Below are 14,057 nucleotides of genomic sequence, written 5' to 3'. Positions count from 1 at the left end.
ATGGGTAAAAACCCCACTTCTTCAGATGCATGGAGTAAAAATTACAGATACAGACATAAATATACTGACACATGAAGGGAAGGGAGTTACCTCACAAGTGGAGAACCCAGGGTTGACAGGGCCAATTCGATCAGGGTGGATGTAGTCCACTCCCAATAATAGATGAGGAGGTGTCAATTCCAGGAGAGGCAAAGCTGCGTTTGTAATGAGCCAGCCACTCCCAGTCCCTATTCAAGCCCAAATTAATAGTGTTAAATTTGCAAATGAATTTTAGTTCTGCTGTTGCTTTTTGAAGTCTGCTTCTGAAGTTTTTTTGTTCAAGTATAGCTACTTTCAAATCTGTTATAGAATGTGCAGAAAGATTGAAGTGTTCTCCTACTGGCTTTTGTATGTTACCATTCCTGGTGTCCGATTTGTGTCCATTTATTCTTTTACAAAAGAACTGTCCGGTTTGGCCAATATACATGGCAGAGGGGCATTGCTGGCACATGATGGCATAAATAACATTAGTAGATGTGCAGGTGAACGAGCCTCTGATGGTGTGGCTGATGTAGTTGGGTCCTCTGATAGTGTTGCTAGAGTAGATATGGGGACAGAGTAGGCAACGAGATTTGCTACAGAGATTGGTTCCTGGGTTAGTGTTTCTGTGGTGTGGTGTATAGTTGCTGGTGCCACCGAACTCTCTGTTGTTTTAGTCACTTAAGTCAAGTTTAGGTTTTTAAAAGTGCGCATGTTCTGATGCAAATGTAAAAGTCTTCAAGACTTCCTCAACTCTGCTGTCCTTTCTATGCAAGGTGAGCACTATGGACACCCAGCAATGTTGTTCTCTCTCTTTAGGAATCTTTGAGTAAGGACCAGATGTAGAGATGGTCATTTCCTGGTTCAGGGGAAGGGTCAATAATATTTTGGGTCTGAATTTCAAGGCTGTTCAGGATGACATTATTCTGGTGAAAAACTGTGCAAGGCAACTTGTAGGAAAGAGTGTGCAAATTTCCTATTCTTCTTACCTAACATATTAGCAACAGGATTTAAGAATAGAAGTTGCTGGGAGAACATTCATATTTATTAAAAAAAATTCAGCACAAGGTTTAAGTCTCATGTGGGACAGGAGACTAGCTACTTGTCTCAATATATCTACTGCCTTTCAGTAACATGGCAACAATTTCATCAACATGCCATATCCCTAGTCTCTGAATGCTAACTCACGGTTGCTTGGAACAACTTTGGCACCAAAACCAAGATTAAATAAACTACAGGAATTCCGGCATGACTGGCACAGATTGCTGATAGATTGTGGAGTTTCTTCTTAGCTCAAGTAATCCATTTCCCTGAAAACACTACCTGTGCCTTGCTAGGGATCTCCATAGGTCACAGTTATGCCAGTGTGCAAAAGACTTCTTTCTGCTGAATCCTGAACATTTTCCATACTGTGTGTCTGGGACTCATTGGTCAGACGTTATTTTGATCATGAGCAGAAGAAATTCCCTGGCTCTCCCCAAGACTGGGGCTCTGTACTTGTACACTTGTATCATATGGCCGACTGTTTTAAATTTGATAAGTTTTCCTGAGGCTTTTTACCTTTTTAGTAGTGAAAGGACTTATGTAGTGGAAGCTTGCCTGCTTGCCTTCTGGCTTGATCATCTTTTTCCTGGACAGCAGGTCCTTGTCTCCTCAGATAACCAGATCTCTTTTGCTGTATCACTGTCTTGGAAGGCCCATCTGAACAAGGCCTTGGCTCTTTGAAGCAGCTCAGGACTGCTGGAACTAGTCAGGCTTTGGAGGATGGATCTGTCCATTGTTTTAGCCACAAAGCTCTACTATTTGCCACAGGGAAGGTAACCATGACTCCAGAAGTTGACAGAACTGTATCATATACATGACACTTGCCCAATGCTGAGTCCTCACTTTGGATCTCTAGTGACCTGCTAATGATCTGCCCCCCTCTCACGATCACCTGTGTGGTGCATGCCTTATCAACTGAAGCTTACAACAGAAGATTTGACACCTCATATGATCATTTAAGGGATGTCTCCCTTTTTCCATCAATGAAATTCACAAAAAGCGCTTCTCCTTCCATAGGAATTGTCATTCTCTTTGCTACCTCCAATATGATGCCCAGGTGCTCAGTAGGTGTCTTTGCATCTGAAGATCTGAAATAACAGAGCCTTTATTGTTACACTAGGGGGCTGGTTTCTTGTATGGGATATTTCATTTATTGTTAATTATTACTATCACATAGAGGGGAAGGGCAGCACCGTGGGGCCCTAAAGACAAGAACAGTATAAGGTCCAAACACTTCCTGGAATTCCAGAATACCTGCCATCCTTGACAAGTATGGATATGTTTATGTGGAGTTTGACACACTGGACACTGGGCGTCTGGACTGACATACTAAACTTTCATCCTTATTTTCATTTCCTCCTCTCTGTTCTTCCACTGACCAATGTCACCCACGTAAACCTGGCAATAAGATGGCCACTTCTTTCTCTAACAATAGATGAAGACCTGCTAGTGCTATACGGGAACAGGAGCAAGGCTAGTAAGACCCAGGTATTTTTGGAAAGTGGAGAGAAGAAATTTGAGACAGTCTTCCATGGAGATACATACAAATACATAGTTAAAGCAAGTACAGAGGGAATGTTCAAAACCACAGCTTTTCCCTATGGAAGCCCAGTCAGTACTATGACTTTCATGCGCCGAACAAAATCTCGAAGATCCAAGGAAAAGAAAAAAGGTTTGATTAAATATTTACTCAGCAGGATAAACTCTAGTTGGCTATATCCCTAAATCTAAATTATGACTACAAGGTTGAAAAAGACAGATGAACTGTAGATACAAGCTAGACTGTAATAAAACCTGTAATAATCTACTGAAAATAAAATTCACAAGAATTTTTATCTTGAAATATATGAAGTTGTTCGAAAACTAAATGTGGTTTCAGATAATGAAGTAATAATTAGAGCTGGCTGGGAATTTTTTTTGTCCGCCCTGAAAAAAAATCAATTAATTTTTTTATGTTCTAATTGAAAAACTGGCTGCTGAAAACAAAATTTTTAAAGTTTTCAGGGTTTTTTTTTTAAATAAATGAAAATAAATTTTGGGATGTCAAAAATTTACATTTCCCATGGAAATCTGTTCTGTCAAAATAGTCATTAAAAAATAGCAGGTGGAAGTTTTTCGACCATGTCTAATACGATTTCTGGTGAAAAGGAATATCCAGATTTCTTTTCATATATAAAGGTGGTGATTCCTGAACTACTGAATGTATATTAAGAGATTATCCTTTACAAATGTCAAAGTCTTAACATCCAGCAAAGCACACGCTTAACTTTAGCAAAGTACATGCTTAACTTGAGTAGTCCCACTGACCCATGCTTAAGTTCTTTGTAGTATAGGGCCTTACTGCATATATCGTGGAAATACTGAACCATTATAATTTGTCAACATTTACATGAAGGCCTAACACAAGAATGACTATTCCATAAGGAGGGAAACCTTATTTTCCCCAGAACTTAGCTTTGCAACATAGTCAAAAAGAGTAAAAAGATTAGGAGGGGAAAACAGAGCTTATTCATAAAGGGAATATCTGCAGCCTTATGATTCCCCAAATTAAGTCACTATAAAAAAAAAAGTCCTACCTCCTCTGGGACATGAAATATGCAAACTGCTCGCGAGACAAAAGAAAAGGAAAAATATTCTAAAGAGGGAGGAAGAGGATGAATTGGGTGCAGATACGGAGGATAACCAGTAACCAAAACAATAATTTACTCTCTTGCTGAGCTTGCTATTTTCATCTTGTTGAACTGAGCTGATGATAAAGTGTTAAAAGGTATAGGTATAAAAGTGTTACTAGTATCATCCTTGTCAGGTGTGACTGCAACCCCTCTCAGAGGAAGATGCACACCAACAGTCATTATTACAACTAGGAAAATCTATGATCATGTAATTGTGACTATACTACAACAATCTAATGAATGTTAAATTTTCGTCCAGGGTAAGAATACATTATATTGAAATAAGTCAATCCCTGCTAATGGTGGATAGATTATTTATATGACCAAAGTTCTTTACTTCTCCAGACATTACCAATCAATATCAAGGACAGTTATATACATATCTCAGATTTTTATATTAGTTGCTGTCTGTGGGGAAAAGGGATCTAGTATAACTTACTGTTACAAATATTTATATACACACACAAGAAAACTTTACTACATTTAAAGAAAATAATCAAAAATTAAGCTTTGCACCATTTCTAAACAAAAACCCAACTTCTTTATGAAGAATTTCTGCAAGGGGAAAGAAAGTAAGTACTGACCTTCAAGACGTATCTTGATAAAATCAAGGCAAAACTGTGAAAGATACAACTATATTAGTATTATATATTGCTGGAATTCCATAACCCATGCTTCCGCCAAAATAAGCCCCCCAAAAGCCTTCATAGTAAGTTAGTTAGTTAGTTATTAGTTAGTCATATTAGTTAAAACCCCAACTTTTAAAAACCAAGTTTTAAGAAAGCTGACTTCAAGACTGAATGCAGTATATATTTAAACCAAATTTAAAGAAATTAGCATCTTCCATATATGTCAATGTCCCTGTTTGTCAGCCTGATTGTTGAACATATACAGGATTTCTCTCTGTATTTACTTTGGCTTTCATTTAAAAGGTTTAAAATACCCTGAAAAAACATACACGTGACTTTTGCCTTCTAACCAAAGAGATTATTATTGCTACTTACTAATATTCTAAAATGACTACCTAATTTGAAAAGGGGACTGATAAAGCAGAAGTGTACTTACAATCACAGGTTCCACAACCATTCTTCGAAGGGTTCCTATTCGTATACTTCGACAGTGTAGAATGACGCTTTCCCAGGAGTTTTGGTAATTTATAGGTACAGCATCAGTTACTTCTTGAGAAGTAACTTTACGACGTTTTACTGGTGTGTTAGATACAATGTTGCCAAACTGCAAAGTAATTTTCAAGTATCAGAATTTCTCATTACTATTTGTTGTTAATGCAGAAACCCATTAAATTGTAACAACTTAATTTTCACCCATTTTTGCATAGATAAATAGGACTACATAATATTGATACCAACTGTATAAAGGCTGTTATTCCCCCAAGAATTTCCAGTGACATCAAAATCAGGAAAACAAAGTTTAAGTATTTTGTTAATGCAACCAGATTACAGATGCAACTATTAGTGCTGTTTGTGTACATTTTGCCACAATTATGAATTGTTTTAGTGCTTTTGGAATTGCCAAAAAACAACATAATTACACTAATGCATTGAAGTGTGGTGCTGCTTGACATGCTCAAGACGGCTTCTCTCCTTCCTCAAAATGTTCTTTTTGGTTTTATTAGTACATTCTTTGGGGGACTGAAAGTGCAGAACTATTATTCTTGAAGTACAGCACATGAGAATGTTACCAGGATCACAACATTCCAGAAGAGAGATCATGCATAACCATGGACACCCTCAGGGGACCTCTGTCGGAGGGCTGTTAGATTTTTAGGGCAGATTCCAGAATGAAGAACCTGAGCACTGATAGAAGGCATTTGGAGATTGGCTTCAACTCAAAGAATATAGTGAACCTGAAGTGATGCATTAGCTCAAGAGATGTGTCTGCTTTGATTTTCAAGAAGAACAATTCTAGAATATTGTTTTTAGAAGGAAAGCTGATCATTAATTGTCAGACAAGGTTTTCAATCTTAATGATACACATTTTTACTTTGTTCTATTCTGTCGAACAGTTTTCTGTGTTCATCTCATGTTTAGTGTTGATATTCTCTTTTCATGAAAAACTTGTGCTAAGGCTTGATTTTAGTTATAACTAATGACTATATTGCTGTAAAAAGGTACTAAGAGCTTGAAAAATAACTACCTAAGCTAAGTTACTAATCAATCTCTCAATATCCTGGGATCAACTCTGCTATGTCAACACCACAAGCATTGTAACAGACACAGTTAATGGTAGTTTCCTTCTGTCATGGCTAAAGCTGTAGGTATGTTCTATGCTGATGATATTTCAGCCCACATCTCATTTTGCCTACAATTTTCTGTCTTTATTTCACTCACTCTAAAGAGTTCAGTAAAACTCAGATGTTAACAGTTCGTTCTTTAAAGTTAGTGAAAAGGAATATGAGGCGGTACAGCATAAAACAGTGGGGAGGTTTTCAAAAGGCTCAAATAGCTCTTAGTGCCTAACTTCCAATGAGTTTCAATGAAGTGTTTTCAATTATTTCCTTATGTAATTTCAGAAGAGTATTAGAAGAACTGAAATGGAAAAATTGTATTCCTGGCCCTAACTTCAGGCCCTGCCATCTTAAAAGTTAATCAAACTGCATATTATGTAGCCTAGTAAATTTCAGCAAAGGAGTGCTGACTTCTTGAACATGAATGTAATATGCTGAAATCTATACCACTAGTTGAGTGTTCTAAACAACAGGGCTTCGGAGCTGTGCTCCTGCTCCGCTCCAGCTCCAGGCAAAAACCTGCAGCTCCACTGCTCTGGAGCTGCTCCGTGCTCCAGCTCCGGGCTCCGCTAAACAACAAATACTTTCAGCACGTCAAACTTGGATCCAACATCCTGTATAGTATCAAGTACACTTGGAGTATGTCAACACTGTAACTAAACACCCGTGCCTGCCCTGTGTCAGATGATTTGGGCTCATGGGGGTTGGGCTATGGGGCTATAAAACCGCAGTGGAGACTTTCAGGGGGACACCACAAAGGGGGAGGGTTCCCATAGCCTGGGCTCCAGCCCAAGCCCAAATGTCTACACCACAATTTTACAGCCCTGCAGCCCCAGGCAGCTGACATGGGCCAGCTGCGGGTGTTTAATTGCAGTATAGTCATACAGCTGCTGGACCTAATTCACAATAATTCAAATGTACAAGTGACCCAAAAGAACTTTAAGCAGCACCATCATCAATTGAATACCAACTGTTATAGGGAATTTATTTATTATTTTTTAAAAGGATCACTGTCAAGGTTGTTAAGTCTTTAAATTAACATACCGTGAAAGCTGTCCCCTTTGACAGCACTAAAGGAGTCTGCTCATGGTGCATTTTTTGTCTTTGTTTATCCAATTCTTGCAGTGGTGCTCAACTAAAAAACAAAAATCCCCACCATGAAATCCTTAAAGTAAGTGCTATTAGTTGGGACAGTTGTCAAAGTATTTAATTTTAAGGACCATCATCCTTGCCCAGTGTCCCTTTATGTTTAAAAAATTTAATGCTAAAAATTATCCGTCCATTAATGCATACAAATATCATACACCACTTCACATCCCACAATGGAAGACCAGGTCCCTAATTATATTGAAAGATAATCTGTTCAGCATTAAATACAAAGAACAGCGTATGTTGAGAATGTATGATTTTTTTAAACACATCCCTAAATGCATAACAATCTACATATATTGAACAAGTTTCCTTAGGCTTCCAATGTTGTATGAATGAGGAGAATACTTGACCAACTGTCCACGGTGAAAAATAATCAAATAAAGCCCACTTCTGGTCAGATACACCTTTACATTTCTCATTCGCTATCTGAAATTTTATACACAGAGGTTTATTTAAAAAAAATAATAATTTTTTTTTTTTTTTAACTGAGTACCTGATCTTTCATTCTTGCTTTTCTTGGTAATGTGATGGCAATTTCTGTGTCTGTTGCAACACTACTTAGTCTCTGTTCTATTCCAGAAGCATTTTCCTTTAATGCTGCTTCCACCTTTCCTGTGGAAGGCGCTGGGGACGAACAGGCTGAATCTGCGGGTCGAGGTGATGTGCTTTCCATTCTGTTAGTGCTGCCACTGTTGTCGTCGTCATCCTCCTCGTCATCACTGGACAAAATAACTAGGAAGCAAATATTAAATACAAAATACAATGCTTGATGCATGTAATAATTTTTTTAAATGACTATTTAGTGGCTTTTCTCTTTTTGGATAGCTAAAACACAGAATATCAAATGTAATCTGCATCAATTTCTTCAACATATATTCTTTATTAATATTTACTTTGCCACCATCAGTGGACGTGGAAATACCAACTTCATGGTTCAGACAAATAAACCTGTTCAGTAAGGAATTAGCAGTGATCAATACGAGTTCAGCCCAATTTAATTCTCTTTTGACAGAAGGGTTCATTCTTAAAAGGCAATGGAGCCCTGGCAAATATTTAAAAAAAAAATTCAGAGCACAGCTCAAGGTACTTAAATTTGAGAGGCAGCATGATACACTAGACTAAACATGGGACTGAAACCAGAAACTCTGGAAATTCTAATTCTGGCACTGCTGTGTGGCTGTAAGCAAGTTGCTTAACCTCTCTCTCTGTGCTATTATCCCCTATGGACCTGTAGGCCATTCAGCAAGTCCCTACTTCTACTTTTTGCTTGGTATAAATGGAGGTGGTGAGGGGGTGACATGGCAAGTGCAAGAGCAAGGGAAGAGTTGTGAAGGGTTTTGAAGGTGAGCGTAAGTTTGAATCATACGTGGAAGCATTCAATGGGATTAATTCAAAGGTTGGGAGGGTGGACATGGTTAGAGCAATGGATAAGGAACATTGTCTTCATAGGTACATTTTACACTGGACTACAGTGTAGTGATGTAATCATTGAGGAGGACAAAGTAAATATTAAGAGGCTGCTGCAGTCCAGACATGAGCTGAGTATTTGGACGAGAGAACTTCAACCATTTAGATTAAAAGAAAAAGGTTTCATTTTAGAAGTGTTATGCAGAAAGAAACAGCAAAATGTGACATGACTTGGATGTGAGGGGCAAAGGAGAGGGAGAAGCCAAAAAACCACCTTCCCTTTTTCAAGGTTGAGTAATGCATCCTCAGCAGGAATAGTCTTTGATTCTTAATTTCTAATCAGCAGCAGCATGTATTGTATTTTTAAATATATTAAGAAATTACTAATACTTTGTTTTACCAATCCAGATTTTCCTCATTCAGCATATTTTATTGTACTCATAAAGGGAGTACCTCTAAAACACAGAAGAATGCAAAGTTAAAAACAAAAAAAGAAGACCAGCAAAAGATTCCAAATAGTTGGCAGGAGACAAATGGAACCAAATATTTTTCATTCTTATAGGATATTCTTGGGTATTTGGCAAGTTCAAGTCATATCTAGCTATATAAAACCATACTTACTTGGATCATTTAGTTCAGATGGTCTTGTACTCCTCTGTCTTAAGTTTCCTGAACTTTTAGGAATTTTTGTCCCAGTTAAGAGACCAACTTTTCCATTCGGTCGCGACATAGAATGTCCTACAATATCACGACTCAGTATGATATCAACTGGACCCTTCCCACCAGCAGAGCCATAGAACTTCTGTGTGTTCAATCCTGTACCTGGAGATTTTTGCCCTGTTGAATTCTGATGTATTGAAGATCGCAATAAAGGTCTCAGAGATTCGCTTAAGGTCACAGTTTGTTTGGAGCGTCTTTGCAAATCCTTACAGAAAACATTTCCATAACTTTGGCATTTGGTCTGATTTTCATTTGTCTTCTCACAGCCTGGGCAAAACGTGGAATAATCAGTTGGCTCCAAATCCTTGAATATATAAAAAAAAAAAAAGGCAGTAAGTACAACACATGTGGTTTCAGCATTTATAGAAAAAGGTACAACAGAGACCCAGATTTTAATCTTGCTATTGAAATGTATATTTAAAAGAAACAATCACTCAGACCTATGTTATGTTATGTTAGCAATACCACAAAGAATGCAAGCCTAAAGCAAGCATTAAAGGGTAGTTTGACTTTTTTGTTTTGCTTTTTAAGTGGGAGTCAAATGTCTACACTGCAACTAGACACCCATGGCTGTCCCATTCCAGCCAAATTGGGCTCGCAGGGCTCTGGCTGTAAGCCATTTTCATTGCAGTTTAGACTTCCAGGCTTGGGCTGGAGCCCGAGGTCTGAGACTCTCCCTCCTCGCAGCCCAGAATTCTACACAGCAATGAGACATGAAATCATAGCTTTCAACAATAATTGTCTTTCAGATGTCCCAAAGTAGAAGGTGTCAGTTTCTCTTTTATGTGATGTCTCAGCATGTGCTATGCTGATGATACACCCACCACTGAACCTTGCTAGAATTAGGCTCTCTTTGAAAGCAACAGGCTATTTAAGTAGATGGTACTTTTGCCTTATTTTTATTGTGCATTTGTTTTATATCCTGAATAGCACAAAGTAAATTAAAACTTAGCACAAATCCACACAATATACTAAATCTTAACATTTATGTATCTTTGACTCATGTGCCCTCTACTCATTAATATAATCTCCTCCAACAGTTATTCTAGTATTTCAAGCCCCTGAGATGTTTTAGGGGCGTATGTGTGGGGGAGGAGGAAATAATTCCTTCTGCCTAAAACACACCACTTGCTTATTTTAGGATAGACAATATTCAGTCCCGATTTAACATCTTTTCTATTAATAAAAAGCATCAAGACATTTATGTCAGATATTTCATGGCATTGCAGCAGGCTCAAAATGAACTCCAGCTCCATTTGGAAAGGGAAATCCCTAGCTTTCCAAAGAGATTCCACACTTCTTCTAACCCAGAAAAGAGCTGACAAACTAACTTTTCTATATATAAAAGCATCACAATATTATTTTAAAACATTTGAGGATTTTATTATTACTCCCTCTGAACCTGCACAGTAGGATTCATGCAAACTAAGGCACCTGACTCAAAAGACAGATTCCCCCGCCACACACTTTCTTTTTTTCATTCTTTAAAAGTCTCTGGCATATACAGTACACACAATGGTATCATGTGGCATAGCACTCTAGCTTCACTCACATAGAATGAGCTGCAAAGTCTGGGTCAGGATTTCACCCAATGGGAGTTTTGCCATTGTCCTCACTGAGGTCAGGACTTTACCTTCTCTCTTTTTATGCTCAGCCATGTAGCCATTTGACATTTTAAATTTGTCGCAGGAACAGAATTGTCTCCAATAATAAATTATTCACCATATTTAGCAGTTAATATGGAGTCTTGCAATTGAAACAGAAATAGAAAACAAGAGTAATACCTTTGTTTAAACGGCTCACTAGCTTTCAGAGTATATACAATATTCGACATAACTACATTACACACATTATGTACTGAATATACTGAAATGCACATAAATTATGTATATCCCCCAGTGCATTCATTTGACTGGAAGACAGAAAAATGCCAAAAGGTCCAAGGATGAAAAAATTATATATGTTTGTGACATATGATAGAAAATCAATTTACTGCAAGTAGAAGTTTTAGGTCTTTAGCATGAAATTGTGCTATTTTCTCATTTCGTGTGCAAGGAGGCTCTTCTAAATTTATTTTACATTCTAGTTTTTCTCCAATCATTGGATATTTTTGTACTGAAAACAGCTCCAACTTCCCCTGACCGGAACAAAACCCAACATGGCAGTTTTACTTCTCTATGCACAATACTTATTACCAATATATCAGCAGGAATGGATAGTTGAGTGCTTGTACCTCTTATGCCAAGTTACCACAAATGATGCTCTTACAGAACCATTTGGTATATATTATGAGTGAGTTTGTAGCTTGAAAGAATAAATATTTGAAAAATGTCAACAAGTAAAGCAAATTAAAAGTTCTCTTAAGCCTTTTAGATTTAACAGGTCACATTAAAAACAACAAGACTTTACAAATAAATTTAACCTAAGTAGGTAAGAGAAAGTAAAAGGGAATATTAACTCTCCCATCCAAAAGGAAAGTTTAACAAAAAGTCAGAATTTTTTTTTCCCCCAACGGCAACAAAAAGCGGTTACCTATCTTTCGTAACTGTTGCTCTTTGAGAGGTGTTGCTCATGTCCATTCCATGCTAGGTGGGTGCACGCCCACATGCATGGCCGCTGGAGACTTTTGCCTTAGTGTTGCCTACAGGGATGGCTGTGCCGCCCTCTGGAGAGCCGTGCTCATGGCGCAGTATAACGGGCGCTGTCAGCCCTATGCCCTCTCAGTTCTTTCTTGCTGACAACTCCGACAGAGGTGCAGAAGGGCAAGTAATGGAATGGACATGAACAACCCATCTCTAAGAACAGTTATGAAAGATAGGTAACCATTTTTTCTTCTTCAAGTGCTTACTCATGTCGATTCCATTCTAGGTGACTCAAGCAGACTCCTTGGAGGCCAGCTCAGAGTTCACAATCTTGCAGCTTGCAGCACTGTTCTACCAAAGCTAGCATCATCCCAAGCTTGCTGGGTGAGATGCGAATGTGTGGACTGATGACCAGGTAGCAGCCCGACAGATCTCTGGATCAGCACCCACGCTAGGAAGGCTGCCGAGAATGCCTGTGCCCTAGCCGAATGATCTGTCACGATCGCTGGCAGGGGCACCTTTGCCAACTCATAACAGTAACGGGTGCAGGCCATGATCCAAGATGAAATTCTTTGGGTAGACACTGGGTAACCTTTCAGAACGGTTTGGTCCTATCCATGTAGGAGGCCAGCACCCATCTGAGATCCAGGGTATGCAGTCTGCGTTCCTTGTTCAGCGCATGGGGCTTTGGACAGAAGACCATTAAGTACACTTTCTGACCCATACGAAACTGGGCGATGACTTTGGGCAGGAAGGCCGGGTACGGACGCAGCTGGACTTTGTCCTCGTAGAAGACTGCACAGGGTGGCTCCAAAGTGAGCGCCCTGATCTCAGACACACTGAGGGCCAAAGTTATGGCAACCAAGAAATAAACTTTCCAAGAGAGAAGCAGGAGGGAGCGTGAAGCCAGGGGCTCAAAGGGAGGGCCCATGAGACTTGACAACACAAGATTCAGGCCTCAGGGAGGACAGGGTCTCCGACGTGCAGGTAGAGGTGCTCCAGGCCTTTTAAGAATCGCACCATCATAGGCTGGGCAAAGATCGACCTGCCTTGAAACAGAGAGTGGAACACTGAAATTGCCACCAGGTGGACTCTAACCCAAGAGAGAGACAGGCCCTAGGGTGCAGTAAATAGTCCAGGACATGGTGCAGCAGGGCCTCCAAGGCCCGAAGTGGTCAATCCGAGGCCCAACACATGAATCATTTCCACTTTGCCAGGTAAGTCACCCTGGTGAAAGGCTTCCTACTGCTCAACAAAACCTGTTGGACGCCAGCAGAGCATGCTTGCTCATCCACATTCAGCCATGCAGTAGCCATGCTGTCAGGTGCAGCGCTGCCAGATTCAGCTGCAGTAGTGTGCCGTGGTTCTGGGACAACAGATCCACCTGAAGAGGTAGCTGCAGCGGGGTGGATGCCAAAAGACTGAATAACATGCTGAACCAGCGTTGGTGAGGCCACCCCAGGCTGTGAGGATGATGTTCATCCTCTCCTGCTTTACTTTTAACAGGACCCTGTGAATTAGGGACACCGGCAGGAAGGCGTACATCAGTGCTCCCTACCATGTATCAAGACGACATCTGACAGGGATCCCTTGTCCCTGCCCTGCAGGGAACAGAACACTTGGTACTTCCTGTTCTGCCTGGAAGCAAACAGGTCCACTTGGGGACTCCCCCACCTGTGGAAGATCAGGCTGACCACCTCCGGATAGAGCGACCGTTCATGGTGAGATGAGAAGGCTCTGCTGAGGCGATCTGCCATGACGTTCTTGGTACCAGGTAAGTGGGCCGCCATCAGATGAATGGCATGCTGCACACAAAAGGCTGAGGGCCTCCTGACAAAGGGCCGAAGACCTGGCCCCACCCTGCCTTTTGATGTAATACATCACAGCGGTATTGTCTGTCAGGACTGCACTACCTTGCCTTTTAGTGGGGCAAGGAGGCCTGGCAGGCCAGACAAACTGCTCTGAGCTCCTGGACGTGGATAGTTAGGTCGTCCCACAGCCAGCGGCCCTGGGTGCTGAGCTCTCCCAGATGGGCTCCCCATCCAGATCCGAGGCATCAGATACCAGAGTCAGCGACGGGGATTCCCTGCAGCACCAATCGGGGATCTAGCCACCAGTTAAAGGGAAGAAAGGACACAGTCCGGTACCCTGACCACCCATTTCAGGGTGTGTCTGTTGGAAACATAGGCCGAGGCGAGCTACGCTTGTAGGGGCCAT

The 14,057-nt window shown here is 40.2% G+C and overlaps 1 protein-coding gene across 6 annotated transcripts in view; it reads right to left on the bottom strand.

Moving 5' to 3' along the window:
• The window catches only part of SENP6 (SUMO specific peptidase 6), a 167,414-nt gene that overhangs the window by 58,562 nt on the left and 94,795 nt on the right, over positions 1–14,057 (bottom strand). For 5 of the 6 annotated variants that reach the window (XM_048845895.2, XM_048845896.2, XM_048845899.2 and 2 more), the window contains 4 exons: positions 9,160–9,562; positions 7,625–7,863; positions 4,800–4,967; positions 4,319–4,352 (listed from right to left, as the gene is read on the bottom strand). In XM_048845895.2, coding sequence (XP_048701852.1) covers positions 4,319–4,352; positions 4,800–4,967; positions 7,625–7,863; positions 9,160–9,562 — 844 coding nt within the window. The remainder of the gene's footprint in view (positions 1–4,318; positions 4,353–4,799; positions 4,968–7,624; positions 7,864–9,159; positions 9,563–14,057) is intronic. The other variant, XM_048845901.2, reaches the window with a different exon arrangement.

This window comes from Caretta caretta, chromosome 3 (genome assembly GCF_965140235.1).
Source record: "Caretta caretta isolate rCarCar2 chromosome 3, rCarCar1.hap1, whole genome shotgun sequence".
In the NCBI taxonomy this organism is placed as follows: Eukaryota; Metazoa; Chordata; order Testudines; family Cheloniidae; genus Caretta; species Caretta caretta.
The sequence above is the reverse complement of the archived record's forward strand: the minus strand, read 5'-3'. Positions and strand labels throughout refer to the sequence as shown.